Below are 23,960 nucleotides of genomic sequence, written 5' to 3'. Positions count from 1 at the left end.
TTAAACAAAAACTGAATCACTTTTTTTATCAGCTAAATGTAAGTTTATTAATAAAAACATTTGTATAACTTTAAACCAGTGACTCTTAAATGCTTTGACTTGTCGAAACAAAACACAAAAAGTTGGGCACAATCATTGTACTGTTTATCACTAAGATAAACCCCATTCTATCCCTCAAATATAGCAAAATAGATCATCATTCTTTCATTATTACAATCTTTGATTTATTCCCTTATTAATAAGATATTCGTTCATTCACATTTTCGCAACCTACTTGAATCTTGGGAGGCATGTGATGCCAAGACATTGCTTTGATTCACCCAGCTAGTGGGAACACCCTCAGTCACATCTTGCAGTGGACTTCCTGAGGATGAGCAGTCCTCAGGGCGAGGTGATGACTGCTTGCTTCTTTGGGTGGCTACCTGCTCTGGCAATCCCACCGCTGCCACCGGTGTGGAGAAACGTGCAGGGTGGGGCTTGGTGAACAGCTGCTTTGGAGTCTGTCCAAACTCCATGATCTGGGATTGCATGGATGCCTTCTCATTTGGGTCTGATATGCTGAAATGAAAGGGAGAATAAAGAGATTGGATTCACTTTAGATTTCTCTAAGGGTAGAAGATATCATTTGTAAGGAGTTATAAAAAAAAATCAAGAATATTTCACTCAGGATCAGATGAAGTGTCTAACATACCTAATGATCTGTTGCTTCTCTGTGTGGGTTCAAGCTCTGCCAATTCCATATCTGCCACTATTGGTGCAGATAACCACGTAAGGTAGGGCTTGGCAAAGAGCTGCTTTGGAATCTATCCAAACTCCATAATCTGGGATTATAAGGATGCTTTTTAGCAAGAGTCTAATGTTAATTTGAAAATGAGGATATAAAGTTCTTTAATAGAGACAGTCTAAAAAATCTGAACAGACTATTCACACCACTGGACAGGTGTCCTTCAATACAGACTTCAATCAGAAATCATACTGGGTACAGAAAATATATCATTGGCAGGTGATCCTTACAGATACGTTGTAAATCAAGTTTGAATGCATATTTTTGTGAGTACTATGTTGTCATCTATAAATCATTAGCCTTCTAAGACTTGTAGACACAAAAACTTATACCCTAAAAGTATATCCAAAATATTGTACATATGTAGATAGACAAAAACAAAATTAAAAAGACATAGGGGTAACTACTGAGCAAACAATATGAAAAATATCATTCATCCTATCCAAGAAATAAACTCTTCATTCTCCATTGAATGCAAAGTTGTCGCAAATGGCAATACAACAAGCTCTTGGCAGAGGTCGGGTCAATGAGTAACAGTTACTGGTAAATATTTGTGAAATATCAGATGACCAATCGAAAATTAATGTATATTTCCTGTAAGGCAAGTCAATATTATATAACATAGATGGTACAGGATCTCGAGTGGAATATACCATAACTTAGGTATTCACAGATTTAGAAATTCTCAACTTATAATGTTACCAAGGAGATGCATGCTTCTATCTTAACGATTCGTTGAGAACCCACCAGCACATTTAAGTCGACCATCTTACAACTATATAATGCATGTTTTTTGTTGCTGAATACACCATTAAATGTGCATTCATAAATAAAGAATTTCTTTCAAGATTATGTCTCACCTTGGACTACAGCCTCAGTGACATACATGTACAATCCAAATCCAATTGAGAAATTCAAAATCTTTGAAATCCGATATTATGGTATCTATTCTAAAGCATGCTTTATATGTTTAGCATTCCATCAGTTTCATACTAATTTCTTTCTGCTACAAAAAAAGCAAATACCCTTAAACTGAAGTTGAGAAATATTAATATCATTACAAATGACTGTCATATTTCAATTTTAACTTCAAATGTGATTAAAATCACTATGATAAACCCATTCTACAGGCCACAGACAACCACAGATATTTAATACCAGTAGTCTTTTAGTACTTTGCTTCATTTATCTCATTTTTCATGGCACAAAGAACAACACAATGCCGATTACTATCTTCAAATGAATCGATAACTCTTGATTGTTTAGCCATATCATTTCTCAAGTCATTTATCTTATTCTTAGACATTAAGCTATGAAAAAAGGAGATAAATGGTACTAAGTTTATCAAATAAAGATACAACGTGATGAGTGACTCACCTATCCAAGTCTATAGCACCTTCGTATGTGAGATAATAGAAAACTGAAATTGAAAGAGGAAAAACGAATATAATTAAAAATTCAGAGTATAATTTGTATTAGGGGCAATCATGCAATTGAAATATAAAATAATAAATAAAAAATATAATTCATTCTTCAACCAGATCAGGATCTAATCTTATGATCAAAGCAAGTACAAAGTAGTCGGGATTGATCTCAATATGCTTTGAAGATGGGGTCTACATTATTTTCTTCCAATTGACATTTTTCATAAATTAATACAAATCTAGTCTAGGGGCCCATTTCACAAAGGACTTAACAACTGTTGTAACTTTGCCATTATGGCAACTGCATGTACCATGGTAACAGGGCTCAGCAGCCAATCAAAATCAAGGTTACCATGGTAGTTGCCATATTGGCAAAGTTACAACAGTTGTAACTCTTTATGAAATGGGCTCTGATCTGTTGTCTTTACTTCCAGATTTTCTATTTTTCGACTTATATGCATATTTTTTTCATACAACCTTCATGTCATTTTTTTTTTGTGTGTGTGATAGGCTCAATACTTTGAGTATGTGATCCTTGACCACAACCTTCTTGGGATATTATTAACCTATATGCTAATCATTTCAGAGAGAAATTTGTTAATATCCAACCAAAAAAAATCACTTCTTGAGATATCACTATTAAGTGAATGAAAAGGCAAGATCCTGAAAAAGTTTCTCAATTTTAAGCTTATGGGCTATTCCACGGTCACTCACGTTACATTTGGAGACACCTTGACTCATACTTGGAGCTGTAACTCCATTATCATTGATAGGAACTAAACATCTCCTTATCACAACAAAGTACAGTCTGACTATCCTTTGTATAAAAACAAAACTTAGGAAATCGTATTATGCTCCTTGCAAATCTTTGGAATGCGTCGGTTACTCACGTTACATGATTTGGACATGCATAAAATGAAAAGTCGACATAAGTGAAAAGTCTCCTCATACAAGGCTTTTATGAAAGTTGATTATATCCATTTCAAAGAAGTATATTAGGGAGACAAACTCTGTATATAATTAAAAAAATAAAGAACACATGGTTTTTACTTGGGGTGCAGATAATATGGTTACTCACGTTACGGTTACGGTTACTCACGTTACATTTTGTCCATGTATGGTTAACAACACACATGTCATTAAAAATTCAATAATGTGTGTAAAATTCATTGCTAGGAACATCAAAAAGAGAATTTATACCAAAAATTGGAACAATTGGAGCTTTATTAGGGAGTAGGAGGGAAAAGTATGATTTCGCTTAATAATTATGCATAAATTAGCATAATCGCTTAATACCAATGTGCATGAAATAAATTACTGTATAATATAGGATATTTTGTCCAAGACAACCTGCACGCAAATTTTCGGCGTGATCGTGCGGCCAATGGCCGAGATCTCAAGGGGGGCCTGGGAGCCCCCCACCCCCCCCGGCCATATCAACTCCCAAAATACCCTGGCCTAGATAGGGTTACAGGTAAGGGCATTCAATGTGTTGTTCGAACACTCTTTAAAGTTTGGTTAATCAAAACCAAGTCTTACTAATGCACTCTCACATTGTGAATACTTTTACTAATATTCAATTTTTTGTGTGATTGTATGACCACTGATATTTTGATGAACAAAGAGTCGCATCAAAGAGATGTACCCTCATTTTGCTTTTAATTAATCAAAAATAACTTCACAACTCACCATGAGACTTAAAACTTGACATCCCACAGAAAATGTTACCGAACTGAATAATTTTTACTGGTTACTCACATTACATGATGGTTACTCACGTTACAGTTTTTCTTCATCATTTTTATAAAAAAATTGTACTTTTTAATGATTTTGATAGTCATCACTGTGTCAAAGATTGTTTGAAGGAAGAGAATTTAAAATCCCACCAATTAACTGTGAAGAATTTTTCTCTCAGAAAACAAAGTCAGTTTTTTCGGTTACTCACGTTACATCACCTGAGCAGGTTGCAATATTCATTTTTGAATGAGTACTACAAATTTACTTGAAAAGCGGTTGTGTATTTTAAGTAATTTGACTCTTCTAAACTTCAGAAATATATGAAGTGGTATGTTGTTGCAATAACAAAATGGTAATAAGGCATATTTCATTTTTCACTATTTTTCTTGTATTTTGGTACACAATGGAAGACACAACTTTTGACCATTTTTTTCCAAAGTATACTATGAAAATAAACTTTTTATTTCTTGTTCCTGAAACTATCATGTATGAAGGACTTAAAGTATAAAAAAATTCAAGAAAATATTGAATTTGAATTTTTAAGCTCATGTCCACCAACCTGTGGAATTGCCCTTATACTTATAGTGAAATACCATGGAAGCAAATTACATGGCTTACACACATAAGGCGGTTTCAAACCGCCTCGATCACAAGAATCCCCGTTAAATTACGAGAACTTTTTAAGGCTAAAAAATACCCGTTAATTATTCCTGCATTCACACCGCCCCGAAACACATCCTTCGGGATAAGTTCCCGAAGTTACGAGCATGCGCAGTGTGGTCTGATAAGCAGGCAAGGCGCGAGATTCAAAATCACTATAGCCCAGCAGCCACCCACGCCGCCGCGCCCAACGACACGCTGGGATAAAAGTTCCCGTAATTTGCTTTCACATCGCCAAAATACCTGCGACCTTGGAAAAATCCCCACGAAAGTTCTCGTAATTTCGCCAAGTACCTACTATTTTGCGGGTATTTTCTTTCGGGGAAATTACGCGTAGTTTGCTTTCACATTACCAAATACCTGGTATTTTCTGATCGGGGTAAATTTCCCGATCAGAGAATACCTGGAACTGGCGAACTTCGAGGCGGTCTGAAACCACCTATAGAGAATCAAGTTGTGGGGGGGGAGGTTTGAACTACTATGCTAGGATTACATGTATTTCTCAAAGGGTAAATGGTGACTCGAAATTGTACTTAATTCAAAGATGCATGGTAGATACCGCACTATCAGAACGTTATGTCAGATTATACTTCGGGCTGGGAAGTTACCTCCACTAAACATGTAAATATCAAGGATCTGAAATAAATCCAAATCGGCTTTTAATAGTAACCAGCCAAACATTGGATTAATCCCCAGGATTAAAATAAATCCAATGTTTGGCTTGTCACTATTCACAACCGATCTGGATTTATTTTCAATCCTTGAAATTTAGAGAGTACTAAGCGTGAAATCATACAAGGTTTATGCATTAAACAGGATATGCATTTGGCACTTCTGGCTTGAGCTTGAATTTTAGTCTCACCTAAATCCTGACGAACTTTTACCTTGCCTTTCAAGACGATCAATGCATTAAAGTACAATTTTTCAGGGCAACTTGTTACACTATATCATTGATATTTTTTTTTTTTTTACTTGACCAGATTTCACCACAAGAATATACAAAGACAGAAATCCCAGACTATTCAGTTTTATAAGTGATCATCACATCAGAGCAATGTCTCTTCATGCTTCACAGATTATTACTCCAGTTATTTGGATTCTGACTTTGAAAACTTTCTATATTCCTGTAATCGCTCAGTGACCATCGATTTCATTGAGCGGGTTTCTATGGATTCATGGGACTGGCTATCATACTACATGCCGGTATGAGTAATACAAATCTGTTGGTTATGCACTATCAGATCACTGGAATGTGTTCGCTCATCCCCCTTTTCTTCTGCAAACTTCAAAGGTTTTTGTAGTGTTTCACGAACAGAAAACAACTTGTGTGCATGTTGCAAGGATAAATGTAGGTTACCTTCTAGATGCTCTCTCAGGTTCAGTAAACCTTCAAGTGAAACTGAATGGGATTCAAGAATATGGGAGTTTATTCTCTCATGACTGAATCCCATTGATCTCAACTCAATGACAGACAATGCATTGTTGTTGTTGTTTTTGCCTGACCATGGAATAATTGCATTAAGCCATCCAGTTTAAACCCTGACAATTCAGTCAAGAAATTTGTCCGCAATGAAAATAATTTAAGGGCATAAGAAGCATGAATTAAAGACCTTAAAATGTCATTTGAAAAAAAAAAGAGTACAGAAATGTCATTTCATCAAATAATCTGCAACTTTTCCTGAATCACAAACAATGTAATTTATGTGATATTCTAACATGTAGCATTTAGTTTTCAAGTGAAACATAGACTACATACAGCTTCTGACGAGACCCAGTTTTATTTTTTTTCTGTTTCGTTTTAAAATTCATTTTAATGTTTAAAATGCTTAAAATGTTGTAACCTATACACATAAAAAGGATTCTCATTTCATCTTATGGCATTCAATACAGATGTCATCTTTACCAAAAATATACTAAAGTTAGTGTAATGGTAATGAAAATACTATCATATGATCTACTTAAAGTAAGGGCAAGAGCAATAAAATATCAATTATACTGAAAGTATAGGATAGGGGTAATGAGACTATTTCATTAGTGAAAGTAAGGGTGAATGTAATGGGAACATTATAAAATGATACTGACACTGTGAAAGTGAGGATAAAGGTGATGAGAAGGCCTATATTTCAATTAAAATAATGATAGTGAACTAATACCTCGGTCACATTTGTTCTACGGCGGCCGTACGGCAAGTCGAAAACAGTCGTTTTAACATTTTTTTGTACCAGCTAAATATAGGTGGTTTGAATAAAAATGAATAAAACAGCTGTTTTCGACTCCCCATAATGGCCGCCGTCGAGCAAATGTGACCGAAGTATTAGGATGAATACATATTAAAAAGGAATATTATTCAATATTTAAAGTAAGGATAAGGGAAATGTGAACATTTTTAAATGAAACTGGAGGTAAGGGTGAGTGTAATCAGAATATAAAATTATACTTAAAGAACAGGGGTCGTGTGAATCACATCAATGGTACCCTGAAAGGGCAAAGGCAATGGGAATATTATCAAGTGCCACTGAAAGTAAGGGTAAGTGTAATTCATATAAAATGACTGAAATTAAGAGTAAGTGTAATTCATATAAAATGACTGAAAGAGTAGGAGTTAGGAGATTTTAATTTGATAATCATTCTGAAATCAAGGGTAGGGGTTATGAGAATATAACCATCACTAGAATAAAAAAAAAGTTGAAATAAATGAGGGTCTAATGCCACTTAATCCTGTTATTTTCATCCCATGCAATAATGGTGATTATATTACCATTTCATTCAAAGGCAAAAATCTTTTGAAACGTCAAGTTTGCCCCCTGAACCATAGCAGTGGATGCACTTCCGTGCCCCGGAACCACTTATTTGAATGCTCTGAAGCAAACACTGCGCTTCCGATCATCGATCATCGAGAAGAGCACTTTGAGAATAACACCTTTTGCTACAGTGGGTGATGCCAATTGGTCCTTCACAGGATAAGACGAATAGAAAAGGCCGACTGGCTGAGTCTGCATACATGAATGGTCTTATTGTGATTTATATTCATTGAAATGCTTTCTGCAGCTCTTTATATAGAAGGCCGTCGGACCAATGGAATAGCCGATAGCCGCCGCCCCCTCCATTTCAATGCAGTCTGGTTGAGGAAGTATATATGAAATAAGATCAGCCATGTGGCTATTCATATGTCCGACGTCGATAAGCTGGAACAAATCATTCTCTCGATCTGCATGATATTTTTCTAAATTCGTATCACATATAATACATTGATCTTTTGTATTCACTATGCTGCATGTATGGACAGGGACAGATTGCCTTCAGTGTTGGATATCTAGAATCATGGCTACTGTAATATGGAAAAGGGTGTGGTTCCAGTGAGCTAAAAATTGGTAAGAGACCAAGTCAGTTTGGCAGGACATTTGACCCGTAGTAGACAGCTAATGTCTGATATAACTCAAGTTGATTCAAATCATGATTTCAATCACCATGATTTTCTTTTAGGTGAATCAACTGATTTAAATAACTTCCATATGATCATCCACTAAGACTTGTACAAATTCTTCTCATGTAATTGAAATAATTAAAAATCAAGTCAATAAAATCAACTACTTCCACCAAAGCCTATATGCAATCAACAGTGACTCTCATGAGAACATTTTTTTTTCTGAAATTTTATTTTTTTGTTAATGGAAAGAAAAACAAAACATTTGTTTTCTTTTAGATAAATGAAGTTTTAATTGTTACCTTATTTTTGTTCATTAGTATTTATTATTTTGCATTTATTGCTTTATTTTACTCACTCATTTCTATTTTAATTCTTGCATTCCTTGACATACATGTATTTTTTGTAGGGGGAGCATTGCCTAATATGAATTAAGGCAATTTAAACATTAACATAGGTTTTAAGCCAAAAAAAAATGTACCACAAATGTAAAGCCCAAGTGCATATCGCTATTCCATTACATTATTAGATTATATCAATGCATGTGCCCCGAACGAGTGTGGTGTGAAGAACAAGGACTAAAATATGTTAATTGGCTAAATTTTGATACCGACTTGTCATTAAAATGGACAAGGACAGGTTATGGTTTATTACGTGGCAGTCATTGGCCACTATTCATCATTTTATGATGGGAACATCAGGCCCAAAGAACCATCCCATTTTTTTTTATTCATTTGATGCGGGTGCCAAATCAAAATAGAAATTTTAATATCTATAAAGTATTTTTGTCTTGCTTGTCAGTAGCTTTCTAATATTAAATTACTAAATATGTAAAGCAAAAATATAAACATTACTGAGTGGGCACGCTATTCAAATTGAAATCGTAACTGCCAGAAATATGCCATATTCAAATTCTGATATGTACACAATGCATTCAATGACTACTAAACTAAATGGCCCGTATTCCAAAGTCGGGTTTAACTTAAACCACGGTCTAACTCTGCGCTAAAATTATGGGGAGCCAAAAGTTCAAGAATTCTATTAATATTGTATATTTCTTATGTTTACTATTTTGTTTCCTTTTGCTTTCATAATGGATAAAAATGCTTCAGTTATCATTCCCAGACAATCATGAACAATTTGAGAGTCAAATGAGTTAAGAAAATGGATGTGTACATTTAGGGATTTGTGCCCCAATTGGCTCTCCATAGTTAAACCACAACTTTAAACCATGGTTCAATTTAAACCCGAGTTCAGAATACGGGCCTATATATGTTTAATGATAAGTATAGTTCACATTACTGACCCTTTACCAAAGTTTGTTTTCACTTTTTTTCCCTCTACAGACTTAAAAAAGGAAATGACTGAATGTTCCCTAATGCCATATTGAGTTGATGAAGAATATTACATGTATTCACAAGCAGAGTGCTTCAAAAAGGAACATGAATATTGAGGACTAATATGGCACTTCCCCCTATTGACTTGAATCGAAAGAAGGAAGTGGCAAAGTGAGTCTACCATTTGTCACACAAAATGTGCCTCCCTTTCGAAAGAGGAAGAAGAGTTTAAATGCCTGTTTGCGAGTGCATTGCTTGTTGATTTGTCACTTGAAAGCTGCAGACTTCACTGATTGGACCAATGTCCTGCTGCGATGAATACCACCTTGGTTTTTGTAGGAAACGTGAGAGGGGGCGCTAGAGTACCACTTGGTGACTCACACCGGCTTGGGGAGGTTCACTCTTTTTTTTGCAGGCAGTTAATTTAAGAACATATGCATTGTGTTGCACTGCAGACAAGAGTACCTGCATATATTGCAAGAGGACCGTCCAATTTAACCAGAGGAGATTCACAAGACACTGGAGTGGACTGACTCTACACACCAACATATTGTCGGCCCATCATGGAACTCTTTATATGTTTTGCGAAACAAATTTATCTTGTTTGGTTTACCAGCCTTGTCTTGCTTGGGAGATCTGGTGATGCAGCGAATATACTCATGAATGCAATATTAGGCAAAGGAAGCCATTATTACATTACTGAAGCTATCGGAGAACAGCTTGTCAACCGGGGACATAACGTGACACATCTTGTTAGTAATGCTTTCTACAAGCAAGCATCAAGCAGGCAAAATTCAGAGCTCTTCAACTATGAAGTATACGACACTGCGATACCACCTGAAGTTATTTATCAGCTGTATGCTAATATGAGTAGAGTGGCCTTCCTTTCTCCACTGAACAGTCAACATATTGAAGTAGAAAGCAAACCTCACTGGCATCGCTATCAGGACTGCCAAGCTGTTCTCGACAATCATGACCTCCTGGAGAGAATTAGGCGAGCAAATTATTCTTTGATTATATATGATATGTTATGGCCTTGTTTACCAATTATTTCTAAAATGCTTGATATTCCTCTTGTAGGAATCATTTCATTTCCCAACCCATGTATGGAAACAGAGATTGCAGGATCAAATTTTAATCCGTCCTACGTACCTTGTACTGGCATTGGATTTACAAACAAAATGACCTTTGTTCAGCGATTTGTGAACACATTCCTTTACGCATTTGTACCATGGCTGACAACAGACAAATATGTCTGGTACAATCAGCTGTTACATGAGCATTATTCCAACGATTCTGTTCAGCTTTTAGACATTGTTCGTGAAACACAACTCTTTCTTGCCAATAGTGATTTTGTAGCTGATTACCCCTGTGCCTTGGGACCTAATGTGGTTCTTGTTGGGGGGCTAACATCCAAGCCTCCTCAGAAACTGCCTCCTTCCTTGGAGAATTTCGTGTCGAGTTCTGGAGATCATGGAGTCATAGTGTGCACCTTTGGATCCTTCCTGTCCTCACACGACCTCTTTGAAGCAAACAGCAAGCTTAGTGTCTTCATCTCAGCTTTTGCAAGACTACCCCAAAAAGTCATCATGCAGTTGAGTCACGAGCCATCATTTCCATTGCCAGGCAATGTCAAAGTCCTACCCTGGCTTCCACAGAATGATCTGCTCGGCCACCCAAAGACCAAGGCATTTGTGTTTCCTGGAGGGAATAATGGATTCTACGAAGCCATCTACCACGGTGTGCCCACAGTAGTCATCCCTCTGCGTGGTGATCAGTTTGATGTTGCAGCTCGTGTGACTTCAACAGGGATTGGCGTGGTGGTGGATAAGCTGACGGTGACAGAAGATAGTCTACAACACGCCATTCACCAAGTCACCAGCACAAACAAGTTTGCCAATAAAGCTAAGAAGCTCTCGACTATCTTCCGGGATCGGCCGATGCCACCTGCACAGCGAGCTGCGTTCTGGATAGACCACGTTATCAAGCATGGAGGAGAGTATCTTCAATCCTCTGTTCATGACCTGAGCCGTATGCAGCATATCCTACTGGATGTCTTGACGGTCATGTTCATATTGTTTCTTGTACTGTGTGTTCTAGCCTACAAATGCAGCTCAAAGGTGCTGTGGTTCCTCTATGGGTGTGTAACACATAAACATTTAAAAAATAGTTAAGACCTGAAATATATCTTCTCATATTATTTACTATTATTTTCTTACATATATATATATATGGAATTGAAAATGCAATCTTTCAAGAATGGTTATGACTACTTCTGTAGAATCTGTACGAGGTACGAGCCATCAGGTATCAGTCAACTGGTTCAAGTGAAAAGTCCTGAAATAAGGAATTATGCAAATGGTATTTTAAGGTAATACAATAGCTTACCATTGCAAAAAAGTCATAAATAGTATTATTACTGTGATTACAGTCCGACCTCTCTTATTCGGACACATAGGGACCAGCACCAGTCTGGATAAGGGATTTATTCGGATCTGGGAGACCTGATATCAAATACACGCTGTCAGTGCAAATTATAGGCGGTTTCTTTAAGGAAATGAAATCGATTGGTTGCCAAGACTCTAGGATAATTTACCTGCTGAAATGATTGAGGAATACATCAAGCATACCTCAAAAGAAAGAAAATGACTATAGTCACACCCACCCCTGCACATCCATTGGTTCATTTGATTCTTCTGCTCCCCCCCCCCCTGAAGAATTCTGGCTCTGCTAATCAGCTAATCATTAGTAAAGATATTGTTTGACCCAAAATGCAGAAACTACTTTTTTTGAAAGACAGAGTCTCTGGTTGCCATGGAAACATGTGACTTGTGAGTCCCATTGCGAGATGTATAGCTGGGATATTAACAAATTACTTGTTTCCTTGTATATACATGGACCAGAACCAGACACTGAAATACCTTTATTTGTTCTTTCTTTTTACTTTAATTCTACTTCAATTTTAATGCCATTTATTTCAATACAATATGAGTATCTAATGTAATGAAGATGCAGTATTGTTGTTTGAATATAGATATTCATATTTATTTATTTCTGGGTTGACTAACTTTGAATATACTGTGAGGATGGGGGAAATATAACACTACAGGCATTCACCTACCTCTCTTCATTTCATCAGTGAGCTTCTAAATAAATAGCTGCAATTATTCCAAGAAAATGATGTTCTAACTCACTTGGGGGGAAAACATGAGTAATATTTATCATGTTTCATATTTAGAGCATACCTGAAGAACTACCATTTCGGTGATGTCAAAAATCACTCAAAGATCAATCCAAAATGAATAGAGAGGGAGAATAAAAAACTTCTGCTCCCCTGAGCATAATAAAGTGAAATGCATGTACAACCACTGCAATGCAATTTATGATGATAAAACCAGCAAATTGTATGCATTATACACCACAGTCATAATTTTAAGTCACATTTAACTTTTTACATTAAATTCACTCAAAAAATCACTCCTAAAAGTTCACAAATCCCTTGTTAGAGTTATACTAGTCAAGAATACACCCAACAAACAAGATCAGCTGATATTCTACAATATTTAATTATTTCTCAGCAGAACATTTTAGCTAACCAATTTCTATCTTAATAAGTGTACACAAAATGCAACATTTTTTATCAAACAAAATGTATTAAATTAATTAAACTAATTAAAATAATCTTTTCTGTCGTTACACACTGTTCACAGGATAAAAATACACCTTTTCTCATTGAAAGAACAGCATTTTTAAATCGAAGTCTTTCAGACAAAAACAGATAGTTTGATACAAATTTGTCTTATATGTAATTGTAATATATATCAAGAAAATGTCTATGCAATAATTTTGTTATTTAAGGAAACGTTTTACCGGTATTTAAAATTTGCCTAAAGACAGATTGAAGAATATTATGTGCAATGTACATTTACGATGATTGTGTTTTTAAAAATAACTTCATGACAATGTGCAGTTTTTCATTGAGTTGAAATTCATGCATCCATCGGCGTCAACACAGAGGATTATCGTTTGTATTTGGAAGGGGGGTGGGGACGCAACAATAGATGTCCCTGCACATCAGCTGCCAAAATCTAATTGCAACTGCATGTCTATAGCCCAGTTTCTGTGGTTGGTGCAGTATAGACAAGACGAGACAAAAAAAAATAAGACATAAGAAAATCCTCTGCGCTGACACCCAAGCATGCATGCATCACCATTTTTTATGATAGTGAAAAACTTAAAATATATATGTACAGTGTATGTCAAATACTTATATAAGAGTGCCGAACTTTTATTAAGGATCAAGTAAACGGAAAAAAGACAGAAACAACTAGCAAATTTGTTTAATATCATTTCGTCTTGAAGACGTTTATTAGTCCATGATATTTGATCTACAAAACCCAATTCTTCTTGTTTGCAATTTAGTTTGTACCGCTTAGTACAAATACATACATGTATGACTTCCTGTTTCAAGGTATTTCATGTACCAGCAACCTGACAGTGTTAAAGGTACCGTTAAACAAGTATTCCTTGTGAGTCATTGCGGGTGACCAGACATTTCTTAAGCTGCACTGAAATCTAGAGTCACATACTGTACGGAGGCAAGTCTGAATATCGTTTTCCAGGAAATGGTTTATTAATGATGACATGCTCAGCTCCAATGTTTATGTGCAGGGCCCCATCTTGTAAAGAGTTACGACTGATCCGATCAATCACAACTATGGACGGCCAGCAACATCAACATCTATTATGCATGTTTGTTCAAAATGTTTTCTAGCTATGATGTGTATTCATGCATTCATTGTTTTCTTGAAAATTCACTGCGCTTCTCTTTGCATACAAAGGACACTGTGTGAATTTTTCTTAGAAAAAAATTTGACAATGATGGATTTCCATAGAGTTATAATTGATTGAATCAATCGTCACTCTTTGTAAGATGGGGCCCAGATTTCCAATGCATCTTGTTCTTTCAAAGAATCTCAATATTTCAATCAATGTGTGCTCTTGCTGCAATTAATTTTTCATATCATGTGGAATTGATTCATTTTGTATTTTGTTTTGGTCAAAAGATTCAGAATAAATCATTTGGGTATCCATTTTAGGTAGATAACCCGAGTTTCTATGTGTTGCACATTCAATTATGGACAAAGTAACATTAACAATTATCATTTTCAGGAATAGTTCACCTTAAAGGGTGAGAAGATAAATCCTTGAATCATATCAATTTTAAAAGTCATTCTTGATTTTGAAAAAAAATCTATCGACATTTGGATAAAAGAGCTGAGAAGTTTCAGCTACAATTTTGTGAGGTCACTTAGAAGATGCTCCCCATATGCTGTGTATTATCAATATCATAAATTGCAATTTTCATGACTAATGATGAATTAATAGATTTTTTTCATAGAATTTATCTAAAATTATACATGTATGCAGGCACGGATCCAGGGGGTGGGGGCACAAGGGGCACGTGCCCCATTTTTGAGTAGCAAAATATAAAATTTGTAATGTAAAAATGCTATGAAAACAGAGGTGTGCCACTTCTTTTGAAATTGAAGACCTTTTTTCTTCATTGTCAAATTTTTCCTCCGAAAAATTTGCCCCCCCCCCCTGCAAAATCCTGGATCCGCCCCTGCATGTGTGTCTGATTAAATGCACAGGTTAAACTATAAAATCTACAAATTCTGATAAAGTCAGTTTATGGCAATCATAGAGCACAACATACGGGACCGCAGCTGTATGTCACAAAAAAAAATTAAAACACAACATTTGCTCCTGCTACAATTGCTCCAGGCTCAATTTCATCTAAGATGTAGGGTTAGGGTTATAATAGGAGTTTTATGTTAGTTTTAGGGTAGGGTATAGTATTAAACCAAGGGTTGAAGTTAGTCATTTGATTAGTGTGGTATACAGAGCGGAGCAATTGTTGCCAGAGCAAATTTCATGGAACAGATTAAAGATCATTACTCAGTCATTTTCTTTAGTGGATTTTCACCACAGATTTAGAAGTGACTTGACACACGAGTTGGCTCCCCCTTTAAAGGTGACAAAAATTAAAATGCCGTTAAAAACAGTTTGTTACCCACTGTCATTAAATGGGAACTGTATCATGTGCATGTTTTCAAATAATATACTTATATTTTTTTTAATAATTGAAAATAAGCTGAATTTTGTTGCCTTGTATGATATTATTTATGTTGTGGATATGTGTGGGGTGCGCAGGAATCTATTAACAGGTAATACATAATGGTGGAGGTGATATACCACTTTGGAAAAAAAAAATGTTTATCATTCACTGTTAAAAATAATTTAAACAACGCTGTTTACTCTGTGAATCACACAGTAGCTGTTTAAACATTTTAAACAAGTGTGTAAAATCTTAAACAACAAAGTTTGAATTCAAATATTTAATTACCAATAATTTAAGAATGGTTAAGATTTTAAACACTTGTTTAAACTGTCTAAGCAACTACTGTGCGATTCACATAGTAAACAGCATTGCCTAAATTATTCTTAACAGTGTTGAATGTGTTTGGGTCACTGTTATTGGACATTGGCAGTTGGTGCAATTACTAATATAAGTATTCAACTATTTAGGACACCATAAGGGATATTTGTTCTTTCACTGTAACTATGAGCTATTTATGCTTACCATGTGACTTTCAGAATTCTCTTCCACCTTTGCATACAGTAGAAATGCATCCTAACCTGATCAGATTGTAAATTGAGGTATTTAGTATTGATTGACTGGTTTAGAAAATTTTGCAATAGCTATAAATAGGATACATCCTGTCTTACTCATGTGTTATACCCTTTTCATAAACCTATCCTCCAATTAGCCGCCTAAGATTAATGCGGATAATTCAATAAAAATTGCGTTCATAAACTCCGAAAATAAGCCGCATTATTTCTACGAGCACCCGTCCTGAAAAAGGCGGATAATCGCCATGACAACTGGACACGCCCCCTCCGATGCGGTTGTGTTGGAAAAGGGTGACCTTGTGACCGCACCATGGCAATTATCCGCATTATTTGGAAATGCGTTCATAAACTCAAAATCTTATCCCGATGCCGCTATTATGCGGATAATAGCAGCATCAGAGTAATGCGGATAACTCTTGTCCTCCTCCAATTTTACGACCAAATTATGCTGCTATTAGCCGCCTAATTCATTTTAATTGGGTTTATGAAAGGGGTATAATATCCCTATAAAAGTATGTTGTTCAAACGAGTCTACACTCCTGAAGTCCAAAGTTTTCCATTTCCTATAAAATGCTAATTATGTGTACTTTGGTGTCATATGATTAGCAATTATGAATAGTGAAAAACATAGAAAAACAGAGGTTTCAATTAGGGTTCTTGATGTCCTCGTTTATAGAGCTTGGGGAAAACAAAAACTGCTGACAGATTTTCAACAGGTTTACTTTTTGAATTCACTTTTCACTATATCTTTCATAATAACAATATTTTGCTCAGAAGAAATGTGTTTCTGCAAAATTCCATGAATTCTGTGTTCTTCCTATATTTCATGAGATTTTTACTTAATCTGTATCAGGAAAACTGGGGACTTAAGTCCTTATATAGATAGATATTAGGGTAGTTTGGTATGTGGTGCAAAAGATATTCAATGAAAGCTATATTTCAAATTACCTTGCTGCAAATAATAGCTATGAAGCTTAACCTTAAAAATGTGTTCAAAGATATTTGCAATGATTGAATCTTGCATGATGGAATAACAATTCAATTGATGTTTTAATGATTTGCAAGTTCAATTAGATGCGAGTTTAATCTTATATATATTCAGTTTCAATGTTTACACCGTACATGTCTTGAGTAAAATCAATGGTGCTCTGTTTTTATACATTCATCATACCATTTCCCTATGACTTGAAACTTTTACAGAAATGCCACTAAAATATATACGTTTATCTCATCATATTAAAAACAAGCTTACAATGAAACATTTTACTTTTAGCTCTTGGAAAGTATTTATATATTTAGGAAAGATTGAATAGCATTGTATATTTCAATGATTTGAAATTTTCATGAGAATATAAAGTACAACTGCTATGCAAATCTAATCTGAACTTAAACAAGATTGCAAACTTTTTTTTATAAAGTTTGTTGTGTGTGAAGAGACTAACAAAGTAATTGTATGAATAATAAGCAGGACAAATATGGCATCTACATGTATCCATTTTTATTTCTATCCCCATCGTCATTGGTATTTTCATTATCATCGCCGTTGTTATGATCATGATCATAATCATTATCATCATCATCATCGTCATTGTCATCATCATCGTCGTCATTGTTCTTATTTAAATTCTCATCATCAAAATAATCACTATTGTTGTTGTTATTAAATATCATTTACTATTAATATAATTATCATACTTATAATTTTAAATCATGAAAATTATCATTCATTATCATCATCATCGTTTTTGTTTTATAATAGCAAGGTTTTAAGGTAATAAAATGTGTTCTTTTAACAATTACTGATTTTTGTTTATAAACAGAGTAAATTTAATGGTCAAAATCAGTGTGCTGTATGTCAAGTGAAAATAAAGGCGTGTTCCATATGATGGACTAAAACCAAAACAATTGTAATCTGCTGTTTTGAAGTCTATTGAGTCCTTAATAGCTGAAACAAATATAAACAAACTAAACTTAATAATATGTAGGGGAAGGCGGGGTAAGTTGTGACACTTTTTGCATTTTGCATAGTAGAATTGATATGACCAATAATATTGTAGAAATAAGTAACTTGCCTTTAAATTTGATTCTTGGAAAATATTTGTTCTCCTATATAACTCTCTACCCCAACACGTAAGTCATTGTGACCTTTGAAAAAAATGATGTCAAATGGCTCACTTGCCCCATATATATATGGGGTAAGTTGTGCCCCCCTCTGGGGTAAGTTGAGCCACAAAAACTATGTACAAAATCTATGCGGGAAGAACCAGCATGTAATTTTTTTTATTTAAAGTCTTTTCACTTGCTAATTCGCTGTAAATACTAACATCCTCTATAAGTAAAAGAACTGTCATGTGAATTTGCTCCTTTCTGCCTGCATATCAGTGGCTTTTTAAGTTTTTTTTTATTATATGTTACCATAAGAACTACCATGGCTCAACTTGCCCCATGTTTATTGGCTCAACTTACCCCATTCTGAACTTCATGCAATATTTTCACATCCTCACATTTTTTATGCATCCATCTTGTAAAAGACTGTGACAAGAATGAGAATCTATACCTGGACCAACAATATTGTTCTTATTTCTTTATTATATTTAAAGACGTGTGTGTGTGTGTGTAAAAAGCAGTGATCTATTTCGCACCTTTTTTTTACTTTTTTGGCTGAAATTTGTATTTTTCCCTCTAAAAAAGTACTTTTTGTTTTAAAGTTGAAAACAATGTGGTGGGGTTAAGGGTTATGTAATGGGTCATCAATACATGACACCACCATAATGTCTGACTCATTCATTATTGGCCTGGGGGTGGTGGCTCAACTTGCACCTATGCTCAACTTACCCCGCCTTCCCCTACTTACTTTTTGTGAGTGTTTGTTTTCAGTGAGTGTTAACAAATCTTTAAAAGCCAAAACTTAAAAAAAAATCCCCAAACAAAATAAATGATCAGAATATCTTGTTACAAGAAACAATAACACCTACAGTGTATTGACACCTTGCAAAAAGGAAGACATCTTTGAAAATTTGAAGGACTGTAAATAGCTGTCATAAAAAGTAACCCCCATGAGAAATACTTGGGGTTTGATTCCATACCATTCATACCATTTAAGAAAGGAGTTACTCCTTGGTTTCAGGTTATAAATCATGATCATAAATATGGACAGGGTGAAAATTAATATCATGATTTTATCATTTCTTCTTAAAATGTTTGTTACATGAATAGGTTTCTCGACTGTTTCGATCAAGTTCTCAATTCTTGATTTTGTAGTAATTAAAAAAAAACAGCATCATGGATGGACATTTTTGGAGAGATTAAGAGAGCTATCAGAATTTGAATTTTTTTATTTGTGATGTCATATATGAGCAGATGCCCATAAATTTCAATTTTGTAATGGTCCTGATGAACTTTTTCCCCCCATTTTTAGAACGGGTGTGAAATAATTTGTCTATTGATACACTGAAGGTACAATAATAATCATTTTTCAATTTTCAGAGAAAGTGACATTTTATTGATATTTCACCATATTGTAGGATTGCTCCTCGCACATGACGTCACAGATCAAATAATACAAATTCTAACAGCTTTTTAATTCTTCGATGGATTTTCCTCAAACCTTGGCCAATATTTTCTATCATCATTATCTTTTTACAATAAAATTTTTGTCAAGGTGAAATTCCCTTTAAGTCATAATGCCCTGGAAATTAGGCAATCCAAAAATAGTGTTCAGTAATTCCCAGTGACACGTGGTGAGTTGAGGTGCATCCTCATCGACCAAAAAAATTACAGTGACATTTTTATCAATCCTCAGCTGAAGATTATCCCAAATGCTTGATAAAAAGCCTGGGTACAAAACATACAGAGGGGTCATTCCATGCCAATTCACCCAATGAATGTGCAATTTTGCACCCGACCGTCTCAGAATTTGTTGTAATTTGGTATACATAAAATTCAACATGGCCCAAGCACAAAACAAAAAAATTAGTCCAATCGGTCTGTCGGTTCTCGCGCTACGGCCCGCCCTTTTCTCCTTGTTTTGACAAAAATGGGCGTGACCTTCAACTTTCAATGGCCACTGCATCGTTACGTGTTGACCAATTTTCATGAAACTGGTACCATTTGATAGGAAATTCAGAGAGGAATCCAAAACATGCATCGAATAATGTATTGGAGCAATTTATAAGGTCATGACCTTTGACCTTAACTTTGACCTTGAGTTTGACCCCCGGACATATAATTTTTTAACTTGATTTTCGTGTATGTTAATTATTGGTATGATATTGACAAAATATGTTAAAATCAATGATGATATTTTATTTCTTCACCTTTAAAAACTCTTCCAAAGATACCATGAAATTTCACTCTAGTCCCACACACTAATATTCATGTTAGTAAAGTGTTTACCAGTTACATGATTTCTTCCAATCTTCAGTTACAGCATGCAAACACATGAAAAGAAATTAAGCTTAATCAGTTTACAAATAAAAGACTAAACCTTTATGCTAATGAATAGGTATCTGTTTAGGCATTTTATGATTCAGCAATATATATCTTATACATATATATATATATATATACATGTATATATTTTGATGATAAAAGTGAAGACTTTACTACTATGAATATATATGATATATATTGCCGAACATCAAAATGAATATATATTGATGAACATCAAAATGCCTAAACAGATACCTATTCATGAGCATAAAGGTTTAATCTTTTATTTGTGAACTGATTAAGCTTAATTTCTTTTCATGTGCTTGCATACTGTAACTTAAGATTGGAATGGAAGAAATCATGTAACTGGTAAACACTTTACTAACATGAATATCAGTGTGTGGGACTAGAGTGAAATTTCATGGTATCTTTGGAAGAGTTTTTAAAGGTGAAGAAATAAAATATCATCATTGATTTTAACATATTTTGTCAATATCATACCAATAATTAACATACACGAAAATCAAGTTAAAAAATTATTTGTCCGGGGGTCAAACTCAAGGTCAAAGTTAAGGTCAAAGGTCATGACCTTATAAATTGCTCCAATACATTATTCGATGCATGTTTTGGATTCCTCTCTGAATTTCCTATCAAATGGTACCAGTTTCATGAAAATTGGTCAACACGTAACGACGCAGTGGCCATTGAAAGTTGAAGGTCATGCCCATTTTTGTCAAAACAAGGAGAAAAGGGCGGGCCGTAGCGCGAGAACCGACGGACAGATTGGACTAATTTTTTTGTTTTGTGCTTGGGCCATGTTGAATTTTATGTATACCAAATTACAACGAATTCTGAGACGGTCGGGTGCAACCACTGGGTGAATCCAGATGGAATGACCCTTAGGCACTTCGAATTTCATAATTGCATCTGCTATTCAGTTATTTTATCACTCTGATTTGCAGCTGATAAAGGTTTAATCTTAAATCATTTTTCTTTACATGTCTTGTTTTACTTTTATGTGAATGATATTTGTATATATTTTTAATGAAATGCAATTGTGACTATTTGGGGGTAATGAAAACATCTACAACTTTAATGCACTATGGATTCATTCAATCTGCTAGTTTCTTTCTTAAAGACTGCACTGTGTGTACATTCTGAGTACCACATGATCTTCAGTGTTCATTACAAATTTCCAATTAAAATTTTTTTTAAAACAGACTCAGAAATAGCCTTTTCTTCTTTTTCATATATAATCTCAAACAAGAAATACCAAGCAGGAACTTCAGTTTAGCAATATCAGTTATCTATTGGTGTGGATTGAAAATATTGGCAGGAATGACCTTCAGTGTTCATTACAAATTTCCAATTTAAAAATGATTAAAAACAGACTTAGAAATAGCCTTTTCTTCTTTTTCATATATAATCTCAAACAAGAAATACCAAGCAGGAACTTCAGTTTAGCAATATCAGTTATCTATTGGTGTGGATTGAAAATATTGGCAGGAATTTTAAAAAACTAAGCAACAGATGAACTAAGTACATCAATTATCAATATTACATCACCAGTCGGCCACTGCACACCTTGTGATTGGTCTGTGACCAAATTTGGAATAAAACATTTTAAAATTTGTGCCAAATCTCTAGATATGGATGACCTTACACTGCAAAGTTCTAAAAGATCATAATTATATTAAAATCTGTGACAGCAGTACCCTGCTTTATGAGAATAAAATAAGGTGTAATCAAATATCTAATCGCCATGACATCACTCACAGCAATCTCACGATAGGCTGAATCAAATATTGCCTTTCCTCCAAATCAAATTAAGGCTTGCAATCATCAAAAACTTTGGTATTGGCATGGTTAATTTGAACCTCAAATAGAAATATTCAGGAATTAAGGAAAATGCAATTTTTTCCAAAAAATCGGATCATAGACCAGTCGCAACGTGTGCTCTCATCTGTCATTTTAATACAAATCGAGAGAAGCTTCAAGGTATGATAATATCATAAAAGTAAAACATTGACTTCAAACTATAACTAAATACATAAAGGGATGATTTTAGGTGCTAGACAAAAGCTAACACCTTCCATTATGGTTACTTCCTAGTCTTGATTAGTGGTTCCTGTTTATTACTTGAAGTTACGAAGTACAAAATCATAACTTGGTGAATGACATAATGGCTGCATGAATAAGCAAGTTTTCCCAAGCTCAATGCTTGGATCCTTCGTTTCTTTTTGCAACGACAGGAAGAAACATTAAACCGCCAGGGCACTGTCTAACAAAGAGGTACAACAGATTCAAATCTCACGCAAATTTAACTACACAAATTTAAAATTTGGGTTTGATTCAAATCTGATCCAATTCTATAAAGGACAAGAGGGAGATTGTTCCAGAAAGCAGTTATGATAAATTCAAATCAAACTCAAATTGCGATAATTTCAAAATTCCCCTCTTTTAATTAACACAAATTTAGATCAATGTCAATTTGGGTTTGTGATTAAAATCTATTGCAATTCTATATAGGAAAAGAGGCAGATCATTCAGAGAGCAGTTAGGATAATTTCAAATCAAACTCATATTGCGATCCAGAAAGTAGTTAAATGATAAATTCAAATCAAACTTAAATTGCGATCATTCTACAATTCCCCTCTCGTAATTAACACAAATTTAGATCAATGTCAAATTGAGTTTGATTAAAATCTAATGCAATTCTATGTAGAGATCATTCCAGAAAGAAAGCTGTTACGATAAATTCAAATCAAACTCATATTGCGATCATTTCAAAATTCCACTATTTTAACAACGCAAATATAAATCAATCTAATTTGAGTTTGATTAACTCTATTGCAATTATATGTAGGACAAAGGGAGATCATTTCAAAAAGCTGGACCATGTGTGAAAATCTGTCAGTCATGCTCTATGGATATCAATAGTTAATTTTTAATACCCCATTATGAGGTTCATACTTCCTGTTTATGTACAATAATCATATCTATTTAAACTATTGTATTGATGATGATGAAGGCCAATGAGATGGCAAAATAATCTAACCTTTTTGTTAATGTTTTTATGGTGAAGCTTTGTAATTAACAATATCTGGGGTGTAACTGTACTATGATCTATTAAATAAGAATATCATGAGTACATTGCAATTGCATGATGGTTAATGGTTGTTCCTTTGAGCCTTTGTGCCACTTAAAAAAATATGTGTTTCATTGATTTTCCAATCACACTGAATGGAAAAGAAAATATTCAGACCATATTACATGGTGATTCTAGCTTGCAGAATGAGAGGTTTGTTTTCTTCATTTAAGCTACATTGTGACAAAATCTTATAGCATATACATACATGTACATGTATATATACAGTGCGTCCCAGAATAAACGAAACCGAGATTTAGCGATCATTTATCATAACTTAATCATAAATAGAATAGATAAATGACCTACCAATTTAAAG

At 34.5% G+C, this 23,960-nt stretch overlaps 2 protein-coding genes across 2 annotated transcripts in view; one reads left to right on the top strand and one right to left on the bottom strand.

Annotated features, from left to right (window-relative positions):
• The window catches only part of LOC121407755 (protein FAN-like), a 58,967-nt gene that overhangs the window by 10,143 nt on the left and 24,864 nt on the right, over positions 1-23,960 (bottom strand). Inside the window, exons 14-15 of the mRNA XM_041598949.1 lie at positions 2,162-2,204; positions 275-558 (exon numbers count right to left, since the gene is read on the bottom strand). Of these exons, the coding sequence (XP_041454883.1) occupies positions 275-558; positions 2,162-2,204 (327 nt within the window). The remainder of the gene's footprint in view (positions 1-274; positions 559-2,161; positions 2,205-23,960) is intronic.
• On the top strand, positions 7,499-13,712 carry LOC121407756 (UDP-glucuronosyltransferase 2C1-like). Its single transcript, XM_041598950.1, has 2 exons — positions 7,499-7,976; positions 9,376-13,712. Exon 2 carries the CDS (start codon positions 9,930-9,932, stop codon positions 11,538-11,540), a length of 1,611 nt encoding a protein of 536 aa, XP_041454884.1. The 5' UTR covers positions 7,499-7,976; positions 9,376-9,929; the 3' UTR covers positions 11,541-13,712.

The sequence above is a fragment of the Lytechinus variegatus genome, chromosome 2 (assembly GCF_018143015.1).
Source record: "Lytechinus variegatus isolate NC3 chromosome 2, Lvar_3.0, whole genome shotgun sequence".
Lineage (NCBI taxonomy): Eukaryota > Metazoa > Echinodermata > Echinoidea > Temnopleuroida > Toxopneustidae > Lytechinus > Lytechinus variegatus.
The sequence above is the reverse complement of the archived record's forward strand: the minus strand, read 5'-3'. Positions and strand labels throughout refer to the sequence as shown.